The sequence below is a fragment of the Esox lucius genome, chromosome 19, assembly GCF_011004845.1.
Source record: "Esox lucius isolate fEsoLuc1 chromosome 19, fEsoLuc1.pri, whole genome shotgun sequence".
Lineage (NCBI taxonomy): Eukaryota > Metazoa > Chordata > Actinopteri > Esociformes > Esocidae > Esox > Esox lucius.
The window spans coordinates 46,794,764-46,813,050 of NC_047587.1; the positions used below are offsets into that span (position 1 = coordinate 46,794,764).

At 38.7% G+C, this 18,287-nt stretch overlaps 1 protein-coding gene across 1 annotated transcript in view; it reads right to left on the bottom strand.

The window, feature by feature from the left end:
• Nucleotides 1–675: 675 nt before the first annotated feature.
• Nucleotides 676–18,287, bottom strand: part of LOC109615455 (forkhead box protein P1-like) — a 114,052-nt gene continuing 96,440 nt past the window's right edge. The window contains exons 7-9 of the mRNA XM_034288326.1: nucleotides 17,644–17,745; nucleotides 17,314–17,435; nucleotides 676–748 (exon numbers count right to left, since the gene is read on the bottom strand). Of these exons, the coding sequence (XP_034144217.1) occupies nucleotides 739–748; nucleotides 17,314–17,435; nucleotides 17,644–17,745 (234 nt within the window). The 3' untranslated portion in view covers nucleotides 676–738. The remainder of the gene's footprint in view (nucleotides 749–17,313; nucleotides 17,436–17,643; nucleotides 17,746–18,287) is intronic.

Genomic DNA, 18,287 nt, shown 5'->3' on the forward strand with positions numbered 1-18,287 from the left:
ACAAACAGAGCAACACAGCTTAATTTCTCATCCAATGCTTTGACAATATAATTTCCAACCAATTTAGTTGCTGTGATAGTCCTGAACTTAGGTCTAAAACCACATCTGTTTAAAATGCAATTTTCGGATAGAAAGGGACATAACTGTTTATTTAATAATTGACGCTTCCTCCTCCTTGACAAAGAGTGGCCTCCACTATACAACTACCACACATTTTGAAATAATAATATCTTTACTGTCCCAATTGGTAAATTTGTAGTGTTTTCAGGGTTTTAAATAGCTTATGAATAGTCTCTCACAAGACAGATTTGTTGCATTGAACATTAAAAGCCGGTTTTGCAGACACAGATTACGCCTAGTCTAGGACAAAAAAAAAACACGCTCAATGGATTTTTCTATTGCAAAACCGGCCCTAAATGTCCAGTGCAGATTTTTCTTTTTTTCTATTATGTTTTGAATAGACATTTTGAAAATTCTGATGGAACGTTTGAAACAAATGATCTGTTGCAAAAGGTCTAGGACTTCCAAGTCTACATGACACTGTCTTTACCATACCAATGTTATAATGTGCAATACATCACAGCTGGGTCAATGAAGTGAAGTGTTGGCTGCTGTGTTCATCAGTGTCCTGAGGATCCAAATGCTTTGGTGCTTTGGGTCCCTGTACTAGATCCAAATAACTTCTGCTTGTCAGGCCTGCAGGGCTCCTGCTCTTCAATATAGTCAGGGCAGTTTCCTTCATAAGAGCCTGAGAAGATAGGAATGGATGGCACAATCACAACACAACTCCATGTTAAAGTCTACATTTGTAATATATATTTTTTTATGCATTTTAGGATACTAATAAAACATAATATAATAAATTTTAATGTGCAAATATTTATCTGAATCACATTCAAGTTGTTTTAAAATATATATTTCATATATATAATTTTTTTTCTTGCCAGATCTAGGAGCAAATACTTAATGAGTGCACTCACTTGTAAACTGGAATTTAGACCAGTCCCAATAGACAAGCTAGAGGGTAGGTTCCTTCCTAGTGTTGGGCTTTTACAAAAAAAAAACGATTACATTTCCGTAGCCTATCTGTCAGTCTTTTGGAATGTACGTATTGAATAGCGGAACATACCTTATTCCTATATCACCTTTGTATTGGCTATTAGATCAGTCCCTCTTTGTGCTTGGCATATCCAGATTGTGGATATAGCACAATATATAATGGGAAAAAAGTTTAAAGAAATCTAAAAAACAACAACCTTTATGACGTCGCAGAATTATAGAAGGAATGCAATTGTGAACTAAGTTCTCTACTCAAGAATTTAAGTTTCTTTGCAGTCTCTGTTCCCTGTAGATTGTCAAAGGTTGATGGAAGTCGAAGGGAGATGATTCCATTATGGAAAAAAGTGAGTGGAGTGAATCGTGTTGGAGGAGTTTCTGCTACTGAATGTGGAGAACTGTCCATCTGGATGGTTACGAGTTGTTATGCTCCTTTTTCCAACATCATGTAGAAAGGGAATGGTGTGCTGAACGCCGATAACGGCATTCCTGTTTTAATATAGCCTACAGACTATTTATCAGGGACATGGCTTGTTCTCAACAGCGGCACAGAGTCAATGAAAAACATATTTCTGTGCATAGTGGAAAAGGACAACAAAGAACTAGACAACAAATAAGGGCACAGAAGAATAGTCACAACTCCGTGCAGAACTTGTACATCAGGTCATTGACTTTGACTATTGTATATTAATACTATAGGAATGTCACCACAGCCTTGTTTTGCGCAGACAAATCATGCTCAGAACAGTTTTAGTTAAAAAGTGGGTAAAACGTTAGCTGGTAAAAAGTTACATTAATTTGCATACAGACAGTCCACTAATAGGTGGCGCTATAATAAGCTGTATAACATCCAATGTGACCTACAACCACAAATTGGTTTACATGGGTAATTCCTCATTCTGAACAACTTTCAAATTGTGACCCATAAAGTCCGCCATCTCACATTTTTCTAGATGTTGGAAATTTGACAAATCAATTAAATGTAACTGTAAGTTCATTTGACTAGATATTTGGTGGACATATGTGGGAAGACCATCTGTTAGCTAACAGTATTTAGTATTTGCTCCTAGACCTTATCAGCTAGCTAACATTTTCTGGTTTCTGCCTTGTTCGTTGGGTAGCATGCTTTACCTGATGATGAGCAATACTGTAATATTTGTACTTGTATTGTGACTTTCTAGCTGAACCACTTTTTAAACAGTCTTTTTCTCTCAGCAACAGCAGAAAATGTCTGACTTTTCTCCACCAGTCCTACAAGGAGAATGGTATATTGCCCCTCACCCAAATAAGAACTGGCAAGAACAAGTGGCACATGAAGATATCTTTGCGTGGACAACCCAGTCCATCAGTACAGATACTGCTAAACTGGTCAGTGTCTGTCCACCTGCATTCTCAAACTATCTGCCCGTACGTTGCTGCTACTATTTATTATGAAGCCTGCTGCTAAGCCACTTTACCTTTCACTGTACTGTTTATATTTGATGTATCAAGTGCATGTGAATTAACTTACATTTTATTTGGTTTTATATAGAATGTGTTTATTAGAGACCAACCAGACCAATTTAGCACAAGGCCAGTGTGTCCCCATTTGAATACTTAAATAGCTGGGTGGAATTAAGGGCCAAGAGGGTGTGAACTATGCTGAATGGATATAAACAAAGACCTGCTCATTTCAAGATTTTCTTCCCTCAGAACTAGGTAGAGCAGAACATTTAAAGCTGAATATCTTTCCCATAACTATATCAAACAGTATTGTATTATATACCATTACAAAGATCTGAATCTGGAACTTTATCAAATCTGGAACTTTAAAAAATCAGATTATTCGATAGGACCCCATTCCTGAATTCTGGCACATTTTGTTTCCACCCTTCCGCCCCACCCAATCTCTGCACAATAACAACAAAACATAATGCAAAAATAAACAATAATAAATAAATAAATAATAAAATACATGAAGAAATAGACATAACACAATTGCATATATACGCTGGTCAAAAAATTTAAGGGAACTCTTAAATCAGACATCAGGTCTCGGTGAATTAAATATATTAAAGATCAAACTCTTTACTGTACATTGCGTTTTCGTTGAGAATAAAATGACGGTGAATGGAAACCAAAATCACCAACCGATTGAGGGCTGGATTCAAACTCACACCAAAATCACAGGCTGTTCCAATTTGCATGAATTTCATCACAGCAACTCAATGTGACCTAGTTGTTTGTATGGCCCCCACGTGCCTGTATGCACTCTCGAAAAGGTCTGGGTATGCTCCTGATGAGACGGCAGATGGTGTTCAGGGGGATCTCCTCCCAGACCTGGATTAGGGCACAAGTGAGCTCCTGGACAATCTGTGGCGCTACTCGGTGGCGTCGGATGCACCAAAACATAACGTCCCAGAGGTTCTCAGTTGGATTCATGTCTGGGGGAACTTGAGGGTCAGTCAATGGCATCAATGCCTTTGTCATCCAGGAACTGGCAATACACTCTGGCCACATGAAGCCAGACATTGTCCTGCTCTAGCAGGAACCCAAGGTCATCTCCACCAGAGTAAGGTCTGACGATGGGTCTAATGATTTCATCCCGGTCCCTAACAGCAGTCAGAGTACCGTTGGCTTGCACGTGGAGGTCTGTATGACCCTCCAAGGATATACCTCCCCTGACCATCACTGACCCACCTTGGGACCTTTCCAACCATCCAACTGTGCATCTACTCGAAAACACTCCAAACTAAGACTAGTGGTGTTGTTTAACTCAAAGAACATGACAATGTTGTATTCCTCAAAAAAAGTTGTACGTTTTGCAATATATTTGTAATTTCAAATAAACAGGCTCTTCCTGTGTTTACCAGTCAGTTTTTTTCACAATTGCATCAATCTGTGCGTTTTTTCTGGAAGAGGAGGTGTATACGTCACAGTAAAGGACGATCTGCTAGCTAGAAAGCAAGTTACCTATTTCATTGTTGATATTCACCAAAAGACAGTCAACATTTACTTGCAAAGAAAAATGCATAAATACAACCAGGAAGAAAGCTTTTTCCAGGGGATAGAACCTTGTTCTAACCAGAATACATAGAGGATGAATTGACCGAACTTGTAGAGGCTAGAACAGCAGTTGATGATGGTGAACCAGTTAATCCCCGACCCTTGCCCAGAATGTCCAGAGGATGGTGGTGTAGCTGTGGATCATGCAATATAATACCAACCAAAACAAAATGCTTTTGTTGCAATGAATGGGAATTATTGATTCCAATGGCAGACCATGAATGACCCAGTCCCTGAAGCTGAACTCGTTATTATTATAATTATTATTATTATTATTATTTTACATTCCATGAATTAACTGGAAACGATGTTCTAGGCCAGAGGGACCCAATGGCCAGCTCTCAAAATAGTAAGTAGCTACCTAACATTAGCAACCAAATGTAAAAGGCAAAACTATTTATTTGGATAGCATATTCCATACATGGGTTAGGGTTGATCCATGAATGGAATATGACATCATCGCCGAAGCACATAAGCTGTTTGAATGGCTGTAGGAAATTGTTTGCTAGTGCTGGTTTGGATTGACCAAATTCTGCCAGGTCATTTTACAGTTGAAAATAATCTACGCAACTGCGACAGATTACTAAATGTAGTTTGAAGTGTCTTGGAGTAGTTTTCCTCTTGCAGTGCAGCTTTGCTGTAGTTGGATGCACAGTATCCATTCATGAATTTGGAAGATGCAAAGAATGCTCATTACAGCCGGGGACAGAGCTGAATAATGGATGGTTGGAAAAATTACTCTTTGTCCATTCCAGACTAACTTTTGATATGTGATTTTATGGATAAATATGATTTTTAGATAAACTATCCCTTTAAAATGACAGCAGAACTGTATATATCTCTAAAGTGGACAGCACTAAAGGGTTTGAGGAGTAGCAGGAGGGGGACATAAGGAGGGAGGAATAAACCAGTGTAGACAGAGAGGATTAACGGCATGATTGTGCCTCTGGGCTACACCAGGTAGTTGCAGGGTTCTTTAACCATTAAACATGTTAATGTATGTTGGCAGCTCTGTAAGAGTTTATAAAATTAGGGAGTGTGAGACCGGCACATTTCCACAGCCTATGCAAGACAGCTTTACTGATTCTTACATTACCTCCCCCAAATGTCTCCCTGAATGAGATAGTGAATGAGATATTTTGTCTGATATTTTTGTAAGTATAAAGATATCAATAGATTTAAAGATTTTGTTGGAGAATAGCAAGGCATCAAGTTTCCAGAGAGGGTATTCACGTCTATTCAAGCTAAGGGAGATATCCAAATGTAAGGGAGCATGATCTGATACCACAATAGCCAAATCGTCAACTGATTGGACAGAGCCCATAAGAGCTATCCGAGAGAAAGTGTGATGAATATGTGACCGCCAAATGCCTATGGGAATTGATGTTTGAGTTTGTAATTAAAATGAAACTGCCATTTTAAAAGTGACGCCCTCCTCCTTACATGACTTTTCCTAAATAAGCGTATATTGCATTGTTCTGTTGTCAGAATTCTAAACTCACAAACGGAAAACTATTTAGAGACTAGTTACCAGTTTTTTTTACCCTGTTTTTCAACCCTAGTAGTACACCCAAATAGTACCCAGGTGCTAATCACTCCTCACTGAATGCATGAAGTCAATGGATGAATGCGCGATACTCCCAGATGAATGATAGATAGAGTCTAGGTTGAATTTGAATGAACTTATAAATGAAATACAAGATTTACATGACTATTCCACAATTCATTTAAGCTATTATTGAAACATAAAACAAACAATTCAGGCTACTTGACAATTCAACGGATGTATCACACTTTACTGTTTTTTAATAGGAGATTCAGCATTCCTGTGTAGGCAAATTCATTAAATGTTAATCTAAAATGTAAATCTAAATAATTATTCACTAAACAAAATACCAGAAGTTCTTTAGCAATCACTAATTCAACAAACGTATTACACCGTTACTGTTTTTATTAGGAGATAAAAACTAAATCGCATACACACTATCATCTCTGTTAGAATTTTCTCTGCTTATTTTACTGAATAGTAAGATTCTACAAATGTATTAGGCTAAATCATTTTTCACAAAAATAAATACCAATGATCACCAGTTATCAATTCAAACTTATTACACCTTTACTGTTTTTATTATCGCATACACACTACCCTCTCTCTTTTAATTGTCTTTTGTTTCGTTACATTTTTTGCACTCTTCTATTTGCACTTCTGATTAGATGCTAACTGAATTTCGTCATACTGTACTTGTACTTATTCAACGACAATAAAGTTGAATCTAATCTAATGAATAGCAGTGAAATAGCAATGACATCAATGGTTGAATTGTGCGATAACCCCATGAACAAACCCTAGACACATCTATGCATGTGACTTAAGTGTAATGATGAAAAATTATGATAAGGGGTAGAAATTGTATACAATCTGAACTCGGTGAGCAAGTCAGAATACTCAGACAGAATTTGCAGCGTTTAGTTCACAATGGCATACAGAACCTGACGATTTGATGCCCTGACAGCATTGCAGATGCTGCAAAATATAGATGAGATGGAGTCACATAGAAATAGATCTCAAAATTGACGAGTTGGATGTCGGGTCTTCATCTGATTCTGATAATGAGCCGGGACCTCAAATGCCTGAGCCTCCTTGCAAAAAAAAAAGAAGAAACAAACTAACAATGACTGCAAATGTCACTGGGAAACACTAATGTAAGTTATCCTTTGATCATCCTTTTACTCTGCTCATTGAATTTATATTTAAAAGTTTCGTTATTCATGTATGTAACGGTGTGGTAAGCAATGGAGCCCAAGCGCAGAATGAATGGTTTTACTACACAAGAGCAGTTATAGGCTGTATGTAGCATGGGCGTCAATAGGCCTGGGCATCCGGGGTATAGGCTATAGCCTCGGATCTTTTATGAATAGCACTGGATCTCAAAGAATGTATATTTTTATTTTACAAAAATAAAATAAAAATATCCCCATATCTATTAATCTGTAATTCCAATCATGCATTAAAGCCCTCAAAAAATATGATATTGTTGATAAAAAACATTTTTGGGTCTTCTGTGTGTCATTCAAGTAACTTTGTACTATTGGGGACGTGTGCATTTTGTGCGAGCCCGCTGAGAGTATGAGATTAAGTACACCAGTTACAGGGTTGATTGTTATTGTCTTCTAATTGTGGCAGCTAATGTTTTGGAATCATTATTCTAAGAGCAATATATGTGCAGCTGATGAGTAGGGTTGCACAATTAATCAAAATCATATTGAAATCACAATTTGAACATATCTAAACTGCAGAAAGGTGCGATTCTGGCTTTTTATTTGATTTTTATGCTCAATCAAAATAATAATTTTTACTGGTTTTTACAATTCTTCACTATAATTTATTAGGAGTTAATTGTAGAATCGGTTTGCCTACTTTAAAAGAATAATTGAGATTATTAGTATAAAGGTTGGAGTCTGGCAAGTGAACAGCACAATTTGCTTGCCATGATTATGGCTTGCTTTTAAAAAGAGGAAGAGGGTCGGTTAAGAAAATTAACTCAGAGGACAATTACATCATAGCAACGTCTCTGGTGTAGCCTATACTGTATGCTGTCCAAATTGCGATTCCAGATTATTAGTATAAAGGTATAAATTATCTTCAAGCACTCTTACAACACATCTTCCCTTTTGCTATTTTAAGACAATAAAGGTTTACAATTCAAATATCCAGCTGTGTGTCTCATATCGTTCAATCAAACTATACAGCACATTGTTCTGTACATGCCTCTCACTCTTCCCAATTTATTAAAAGGGAGTTAAAGTGAGTATTCTTAAAACATACCAATTCCGTGATGACTCTATGACTAACGAAAGTAATAGCTACAACCCAATAAAGTAATAACATGAACGGGTCGGGGAAACGATATGAGCGGGTCTGTGCTGGTACTCTAAACAGCAAATTAACCAGTCAGAAACATGAAGATGCGGCGTAGAGCCCACTGCGAAATAACTGGGCGGAGTAAGGCTTGCTGTTAAGGAGAGGAAGAGGATCAATTAAGAAAATAAACCCAGAGGACAATGAGATAGAGACTAGGGAGGATTTGGTGATGAAAATAAATAATCTTCTGTTGTTTGAGAATATTTTGGGTTCCAGAGAGATGTCACAAACTATTGTAGGCCTAATATTAAAACCCCATAAGACAGTGGTTAGAACAACACCTGACCCATTGAGGACTCCACTAGACCTCTGAAGGTGTGCTGTGGTATCTGGCACCAAGATGTTAGCAACAGATCCTTTAAGTCCTGTAAGTTGCGAGGTGGGGCCTCAATGGATTGGACTTGTTTGTCCAGCACATCCCACAGATGCTCAGTTGGATTGAGATTTGGAGGCCAAGTCAACACCTTGAACTCCTTGCTGTGAACTTTTTGCCTTGTGGCAGGGCTGAAAAGAGGCCAATGCCATCAGGGAATTCCATTTCCATGAAAGGGTGCACATGGTCTGCAACAATGCTCAGGTAGGTGTCAAAGTAACATCCACATGAATGGCAGGACCCAAGTTTCCCAACAGAACATTGCCCAAACACTGCTTCCGCCGACTTGCCTTCTCCCTCTAGCGCATCCAGGCGCCACGTGTTCTCCAGGTAAGCGATGTACACGTGCTTCCAGCATTGGACAGGGGTCTGCATGGGCACCCTGACTGGTCTGCAGCTACGTAGCCCCATACGCAACAAACTGCGATGCACTGTGTTTTTTCTGACACCTTTCTATCAGTACCACGATGAACTTTTTCAGCAATTTGAGCTAAAGTAGTTTGTCCATTGGATCGGAACCACACAGGCCAGCCTTCGCTCCCCACGTGTATCAGTGAGCCTTGGCCTCACATGACCCTGTCACTGGTTCAGTGTTTTCCTTCCTTTGACCACTTTTAATAGGTACTGACCACTGCAGACTGGGAACTCCCCACAAGGGATGCAGTTTTTGGAGATGCTCTTACCCAGTCGTCTAGCCATCATAATTTGGCTCTTGTCAAAATCAGATCCTTACGCTTGCCCATTTTGTCTGCTTCTAACACCAACTTACCAATGTTCACTTGCTGCCTAATATATCCCACCCACTGACAGGTGGCATGATGATGAGATTATCAATGTTATTCACTTCACCTGTCAGTGGTCATAATGTTATGGCTGATCGGTGTATATCTGCCGTTTTGGTCAGCAAATCTGGAAACTAGGAGCCAAAAACTGTTGGGAATAGAAGAACCAGATCCAAACAAGATAAAACATCTAGATTAAAAACACAGAACACATAGTTGTAACGGTTGTGTAGGATTGGCTGTAGGCACAGGAGGAAAGGAAAACTCTCAAGGTAAGTTTTAATCCAAACAAAAGCACAGACCTATAGCATCTACACACAAACAATGATCGACAGAGACTTGGAGGAGAAGGCGGAATTTGGTCACATCAGTTACTCATTTTCCCGTCACAAAATAATTTGATGCCAGGTGGTAGCTAAGTCAGATGGAAAAGGAAAAAAAATTAAGTAAACACTCTGATGTGTCTATTAAGTAGCCAACAGGTAGGCCTATGAACCAAACCTAGTCCAATTTAGACAGATTCAATTGATTTGTTCAGCGTGGACGAAAAGGCCTGTTTCAGAGTATGTCCATACAAGTAAAATTCTTTGTACTGATGACAAGTAAAAGTCCAGTACAGAGAAGTTGTGAAATAAAAAGATTTTAACCAGTCGTTAAAGAAGTAATCTCTTGACATTTCCGGAAACTCTTGATCTTTGCACATGCAAATTAGCTCTCAACACTTGTCTTTTGTCACACTGCAGTTACACTCTGCAGGCAACCTAAAGTTAAAAAGCAGCATACTTAAAATATATTATTTTAGGACACAATAGTATTGAAATAGTGAAAATTGACCCAATTATTGTATAAGCAACTGTATATTATATAATTTAAATACAGTTATTGCGTCCATTTTAACATATTGAAATATATTTATTTCATTACATGGTTTTAAAATGGTATTTAAAGTAAACAAAAGTGGTTCCAAAATAAAAATAATTTACAGTGATTTTGTTAGCAATTTTTTTAGACCCTTTCCAATAGTAAAATGGAAACAGTAATTATAGATTATAAGGTAAAGACTCAATTATTTTTTGTTTTTGGAAGACTTTGTCAATTTGAATAGGTTGATTATTTGACTGTTGTTCCCATTTAAGAATACGTTGATTGATTAGAACATTAAATAAAAATTAAGACATTTTAGAACCACCTTAAACTAAATATATGCCTTTTTGGGTCAAAGCCCCCAGTGGGAAGCTTGAGAGTTATGCAGCATATTTTTTTGATTATATTCAACTTTATTGTCACTGAACAAGTACAGTGCAATGAAATGCAGTTCCCATCTAACCAGAAGTGAAAATAGTAGAGGGCAGAAAAAGTATTAACTATACGACTGACTATATATGCATATATATTTCTCAGTCACTGTCATATATATCCCTTCTTGAAAAAGTATCCAATGTCAAATCAAAATGTAATTCAATGACCAATAAAATTAAGTGGATAGGAAATCACTACAACCCCGCTTCTTTTTTAAACTCAAGAAAACCTATGTTTTGCTGGTGGTTATTTTTGATCAAAATCTAACATTTCAGTACAGCATTGAGAATGCATTCCAGCCATTTCTATTCAACTCGCCAAGTCATGGAAATAGTTACTGAAAACACGACAACAGTTCAAGGCAGTCCAAGTAATTTTGTTACTCCCATTCAAGGAAAAACAAGTCTACTAAGAGATTTCATTAGTTAGCAGCAGTACATACAGTAGTGAGTTGTTTTGTGTTACAGCTTACAAGCAAACTGGGTACAGTAGTTAAATACAGTATGGAATATGATGCGCATTGTAGCTAGATAACTAACCCTAGTAAAACATTATAAAGATATATTTATACACATTCATAGGTAGTAAATTAACCACATTATTGACTTGTACTTGCTCGACACAAGACACGGGAGAAAATATCTGCAAGTTGAAAGTTTAACTAAAGTACCTATGTTAGATTTGTGCGGTTTGTAATTTAATTAGAATTTTTATCCTTTGTTAATTGCCAGGATTTACACTATTTTCATAGCGTGCGGTCAGGGACCTGCACAATACTGCTGGCGAGAATGAAAAGTATATGCCACATGAATGATGAATGTGAATTTATATCACTTTAAAAATACATTTTAAAATAGTCAAAACAAATAAATCGATGAGTGTTTGGTGGCTGTGTGAAATGAACATTTATCATGCAAATGTATTAAACAAGATTAGGGTGGGTTGTCTGTATTGTGGGCATTGGGGGAGGAATAATTAGGTGGGAATAACACTATACAAGTGCCTAGTTATATAAATGGGTTAAAACCCTATTACTGAGTTCAACTTGGTGGTTCATTACCATTTATCTATAGACACATTTATTTGTTAAGCGTAGAAGGGGCATGGCAAAAAAAGATGTTCACATATATTACTTTACTGCATTTGTTTAATATGTACATCATCTGTGATAGATGGCTGTAATACTGTACTTAAAAAGGAATGTTTTGTCTGTCATATCTCAGGAAGAACAGTCCACACAGCACTGGTGTGCTGGAATTAGTGGTAAATCTGATTAGTCTAAAATGTATTGATAAAGAATGGTGCAGGACAGACTTTGAAGGTAAGAAATAGCCTGACTGCAAACTCGTACTCTGAATTCAGGATTATATAGCATATTATAATTTCTAGAACACCACTCTTGACTTCTCAGATGCAGCTGTAAGCCAATACTATACACAAAGGGAGAAATATTGTTCGTTGGACACCTGAACAGAGCAGCTAACAGGGACATCAAAAAGTGGGGAAGGCGCCGACAGAGACAGGTTTGTTAATAAATGTGTAGAAAGAAAAAAAACATTTAGAGAACCTTTGTTTTATATTAGACTGGAAGTGATGAATAATATTTCATGCAAAATAAATAAAATAAGGCCATATGTAAAAATGGGTCTCTCTCTTTTAATATGTATTTGAATTTATCCTAACCCCTTTAACTTCCTTAAATGTAAAGAGTATGACTTCATGTAATCTTTGGACAGCTCTAGATTTATACAGCTTGACACTGTACTGCTTTGACATTGTCAATTTATTGTCTGCTATACTTTCACAGGCTTTAGCTAGTTGGCTGAAAGAACTCTCAGCTGAAGAGAAGCTGTAGTTTGCGGGGGCAACTTAGGACATTATGTCTGATATGGTTTCCTCTCTGAGCTGGCACTCTGATGAGTTTGAGTACCTAATCAAATCAGCTGACAAACAAAAGAAAGCCAACCACTCTTATGGGTTTTACATCAACAAAATAAAAAACCATTCCACTCATCCACGACCACCACTGCCCTACCCTGGACACCTGATTGTTCAGAACATTTAAAGAGAAGAGAAGCTGTGGTTTACTGGGGCAACTGAGGACATGATGTCTGATGTGGAAACTGGATTTTTGGTTTCCTGACCAGCAAAGGACACTTGAACTGGATTAACTTTGTGCGTGCGCTCACACACACACACACACATACACACACACACAAACTCATGTCTCAATTGTTGCTACTAGACTCACTTTTATTCACTTTGACAATTTATTTTCTATTGTTACTTTGCCATGTGGGAACCTGAAATAATTTTGACTTAGAAGTTGACTGTTTGCACCTGTTGCACATATTTAGGGGTGTTGGAGGGTTCATGGGAGTTTGCCCAACCAGTCCACATGTGTTTTGTGGATTTGGAGAAGGCATTCGACTGTGTCCCTCGCGGCATCCTGTGGAGGGTGCTTCGGGAATATGGGGTCCTGGGTTCTTTGCTAAGGGCTGTCAGGTCCCTGTACGACCGAAGCAGGAGCTTGGTCCGCATTGCCGGCAGTAAGTCAGACTTGTTCCCAGTCCATGTTGGACTCCGGCAGGGCTGCCCTTTGTCGCTGGTTCTGTTCGTAATTTTTATGGACAGAATTTCTAGGCGCAGCCAGGGGCCTGAGGGTGTCAGGTTTGGGGACCACACAATTTCGTCTCTGCTCTTTGTGGATTATGTTGTCTTGTTGGCCCCTTCAAACCAGGACCTTCAGCATGCACTGGGACAGTTTGCAGCCGAGTGTGAAGCAGTGGGGATGAGAATCAGTACCTCCAAATCCGAGGCCATGGTCCTCAGTCGGAAAAGGGGGGCTTGCCCACTTCAGGTTGTTGGAGAGTGCCTGCCTCAAGTGGAGGAGTTTAAGTATCTAGGGGTCTTGTTCACGAGTGAGGGAAGGATGGAACGGGAGATTGACAGACGGATCGGTGCAGCTTCTGCAGTAATGCGGTCGATGTATCGGTCTGTCGTGGTGAAGAAAGAGCTGAGCCGCAAGGCGAAGCTCTCGATTTACCGGTCAATCTATATTCCTACTCTCACCTATGGTCATGAGCTTTGGGTCATGACCGAAAGGACAAGATCCCAGATACAGGCGGCCGAAATTAGCTTTCTCCGCAGGGTGGCTGGGCGATCCCTTAGAGATAGGGTGAGAAGCTCGGTCACCCGGGAGGAGCTCAGAGTAGAGCCGCTGCTCCTCCACATCGAGAGGGGTCAGCTGAGGTGGCTTGGGCATCTGTTTCGGATGCCTCCGGAACGCCTTCCTGGGAGGAGACCCCGGGGAAGACCTAGACTATGTCTCCCAGGTGGCCTGGGAACGCCTCGGTGTCCCCCCGGAAGAGCTGGAGGAAGTGTCTGGGGAGAGGGAAGTCTGGGCATCTCTGCTTAGACTGCTGCCCCCGCGACCCGGCCCCGGAGAAGCGGAAGAAGATGTATGTATGTACCTCCCTGCGTTTGGCTCTAAGTTTTTCTACACACTCCACTACACCTGTGTCGGGACAGAATGAGACTTTCAGAAGTAAAGTTGGGGAGGGGTTCACCATTCTGTGAAAGACTGTGCAGGCAAATAGTGCAACAATTTTAAAGAGCAACATTTTTCAATGTAAAATTGCAAAGAGTTTGGGGATCTCATCATCTACAGTATATAATATTATTAAAAGATTCAGTGAATCAGGAGAAATCTCTGCACACAAGGGACAAAGCAGAAAACCAATATTGAATGGCTATGATCTTCAGGCCCCCATACAGCACTGCATTAAAACATACATGATTCACTGCATGAGCTCAGGGACACTTCTGAAAACCGTTGTCTGTGAACACAGTGCATCATTGCATCCACAAATGCAAGTGAAAACTCTACCAAAGAAAACAAACATACACAAGCAAGATCCAGAAATGCCGCCGCATTCTCTGGGCCCAAGCTCATTTAAAATAGGCAAATTGGAATACGGTTATGTGGTCTTATGAATAAATTGAAATTATTTTTGGATGCCGTGTCCATCCAGCTTGTTATCAGCACACAATTCAAATAACAGCATATGTGATGGTATGGGGATGCATTATTGCACATGGCATGGGTGACTTGCACATCTGTCAAGGCACCATTAATGCTGAACAATATATACAGGTTTTTGGAGCAACATATGCTGCCATCCAGACAATGTATTTTTCAGGGAAGGCCTTGCTTGTTTCAGTAAGAAAATGCAAAACAACATTCTGCACGTATTACAACAGCATGGCTCCGTAGTAAAATAGTCCAGTTGCTAAATTGGCCTGCCTGCAGTTCAGACCTGTAGAGCAGCAGAAATCCTATATCAAGCAAGAACGGGAAAACATTTCACTTTCAAAACTAAAGCAATTGGTCTCCTCAGTTCCCAAATGCTTACAGATTATTGTAAAAAGAAGAAGTAATGCAACACGGTGGTAAACATGCACCTGTCCCTACTTTTTTGAAACGTGTTGCTGGAATCAAATTCAAGATGGATATATTTCCCACCCACAATTTTTTTTTCTCAGTTTCAACATATGTTATGTTGTCTTTGTACTATTTTAAATTAGATAGAGGGCTAAATGATTTTACATATTATTGCATTCTGTTTTTATTTGAATTTTACACAGCATCCCAACTTTTTTGGAAACAGGGTTGTAATTTAAAATCACAATTTAATTGTTATCATTGGAAATAGAGAAATATGCATTTGCACTGTATTTAAAGTGCTATGTTGTATCTTCCTGCCTTTGACCATAGCTATTGTAAATTAATTTGCTTAATATTTTGAAAAGTACAGCCATTTTATGTATTATACTATGCCCAATAGGGGTTATTTATATAATATTAAGGAAATGTTACTGTTATGAGAACTGAAATGTCACTTCTACCATGTGTTTGTATTGCAGATTGTTTACAACAGGTCCTATGTGTTATTATGAATGTAAAGTCCAATAATAACAGGGAAGTGGAGAAAGCAACTTGAGTTGTATGTGTTTTGCTACAGTGAAATCTGTATCTTTCTGGATGTTTTCAAACGGTTCTAAGAAAAAGCTTATGCCTACTATTGAGCTAAAGAATGGTGCTGGCAGCCAGGAAACAACCGAGACACACACTTCTCCGGTCATCCACCTGATCATGTGGTTGCCGTGATTAAAGTAACTGGCCACATGCTAACAACATAAATTCTCTGGTTAAATAGTTCTCAAAGCAATGAAATTATGTATCCGCAACGAACAAGGAAACACTGAAACTCGTTCGTTTGCTACTTGATTGACAGCGCCCATCTGATTTGCTCTCAAGTGTTTAATCTCAGGGTTTCAAGCATAAGACCAATGTGGAAAGCTCAATCAAATGGGTGTGGTCCTGTCCCATTGCATTTGGACGACGCACAACTTCACATCCATAAGTTTACCAAATGCAAATGCAATGTGTATTTATTTATTTAAGTATTTAATTATTTACATATTTATTTATTTAATATTATGGCACATTTAGTCCTACATATGCATGTGTTTCATACATGATTCCATACAGGATATTAAGGGCCGACAGAGTGAGAGGGCTTTCACACATTCTCCCAAAAAACCTTGTCCATTAATAGAGACGCAACAATTTGTGTTTATGTCCTTCTTGGGGTTGCCACCTGCATCCCTTCTATGATCCATACATGCAATCTGAATGATTTTTTCTATTCATTCATTGCGTTCATGGATTCATGCTTGGGCAAATGAATCCGATGCATAAATATGCAACCATAAGTCAGATTGACCTGTGAAACACTATATAGGTTTCTCACACGTGCTACCATACAGGATAAAAAGCACTAAGGGATACATTGCAACATGGCTGTACAAATACATGAGTGTGGGGGTGTTAAACTGAATGTCTGTCTATATTGGTCTTTATAAGTATCCCTATAATGGTTTCCTTATGCCATTGCTATGTTTCAGCACATATAAAAGTGCTTAGCATGGGATTATTATTGCTGGCATATGCTAAGAAAGTTGTTATGGCTTCTTCCCCTTCCTGACCATGTTACAGGAGGACCCCGATCCATGGTTGTTAAAACTATATTTATATATTTTTTTGTAATTGGGTTTTATTTCGGGCTGGGCTAATTTATTTTGCATGACTTTGGACCGGGCCTGGGCTCGGGCCTCATCAGAGCACACTTGGTTTGGACTGGGCTCAAATTTTCAGGGTCTATGAAATCTTTGAAAAAACGTAACTGATAAGGCTCTGGATGAAGATGTACTGTGAGTTAGATATGTTCTTAACAATTCAGTGTTAAGAACATGCGGATGCCTCCTAGCATACATAGATTTTTTTTCACTCACTACCACATCAGCATCCATGTATGCATAACAGTCCACCACTGTAGATTTTGTTGTTCTTTGTACTAAGAGGTTTGGTAAAAAGTACCATACCTACTGTCTACAGCTCTGGAATAAATTAAGAGACCACAGCACCTTTTTCTTTCCTTTCCAAAAAAGTCAACAGGGAAGGTTTTGAGTGAGGAACAGAAGGGTTAAAATTAAGAGACCACTGCAAATTGAACGCTTCTGTTCCTCACTCAAAACTTTTTTGGAAAGGAAAGAAAAAGTTGCAGTGGACTCTTAATTTTTTCCGGAGCTGTATATATTTAGAATCTCAATGATGACAACCACTCTGGCAGTGATGATGAAGCTAACTCTGTCATATTCTCATGAACAAATTAGGTGGTTTTTTTTCTGTCTGAATTTACATACTTTGAGAAACAACTGTTCTAATGTACTGCATTTAATGTATAAATAAGCATCTGCAAAATATACAATACCCTGTCATCTTCTGAGACCTCCTTCTCTGGTACTCCACATCATCCACTGTCCACACTGCCCCCTTCACGTTTTCCACACGTACAAAACACTTGTGCAGGCTCAGGTTGTGACGAACTGCATTCTGTATACGTTTGACAGGGTTTAATATGGTATTAAAAGACTGCATTATTCAAGGGCAACATTTTCACAATTATGGCATCCATGTTAGATAGTGGTCAGTTGTCAGTATTTTCTGATAATTATAAAAAATATACAGTGTATATATTAACATTACACCTTACACCATGTAAATTCTTATGAACAAAACAATAATTAAGTCAATACAGTACCTTCCATGTTGCAGCATTGCGTCTGAAGTAGGCAAAGGTCTGTGTAAACCAGCTGTATATCTCATTAAGTGTTAACTGCATATCTGATGAATCCATTATAGCCTAAAGTGATTACACAAAAAAGTATGTAGGTTATAACCTGTCAAGTGGTATAATTGCTGATACAGTGGTTATCAAATGTTTACAAACTCTTATTGAAAATGCAGCTTTTGTTTATGTAAAAGCTGAAATCTCGACAGTCCACATTAAGTAAATCCACAGATATTCTTTAGAATTGAGATCCGTTCAATTGCAGGACAGTGATCTTTTTTGCAAGTCATTCCATGAATTATGTGGCTATGTGCTTCAGGTCGTTATGTAAAAAGTTTGCTGTTTAACCCCCTTTATCCCCCTGTATACCCTCAAACCTGACCAGAGTCCTTGTCCCCACTGAATAGAAGCAGCCGCATAGGATTATGTTGCTGCCACCATGCTTCACAGTAGAACAATTGTTGTGTACTTTGGTTGATGCGCCATGTTGGCTCATCCAAACACATATTTTGGTTTTGATAGAACCCATTTTCAACTTCTCAAGGTAGAAACTCCCTGTGACGTCACCCATGAATGGACTGTATGCCCCATCTCACACACATGACCAATAGCAC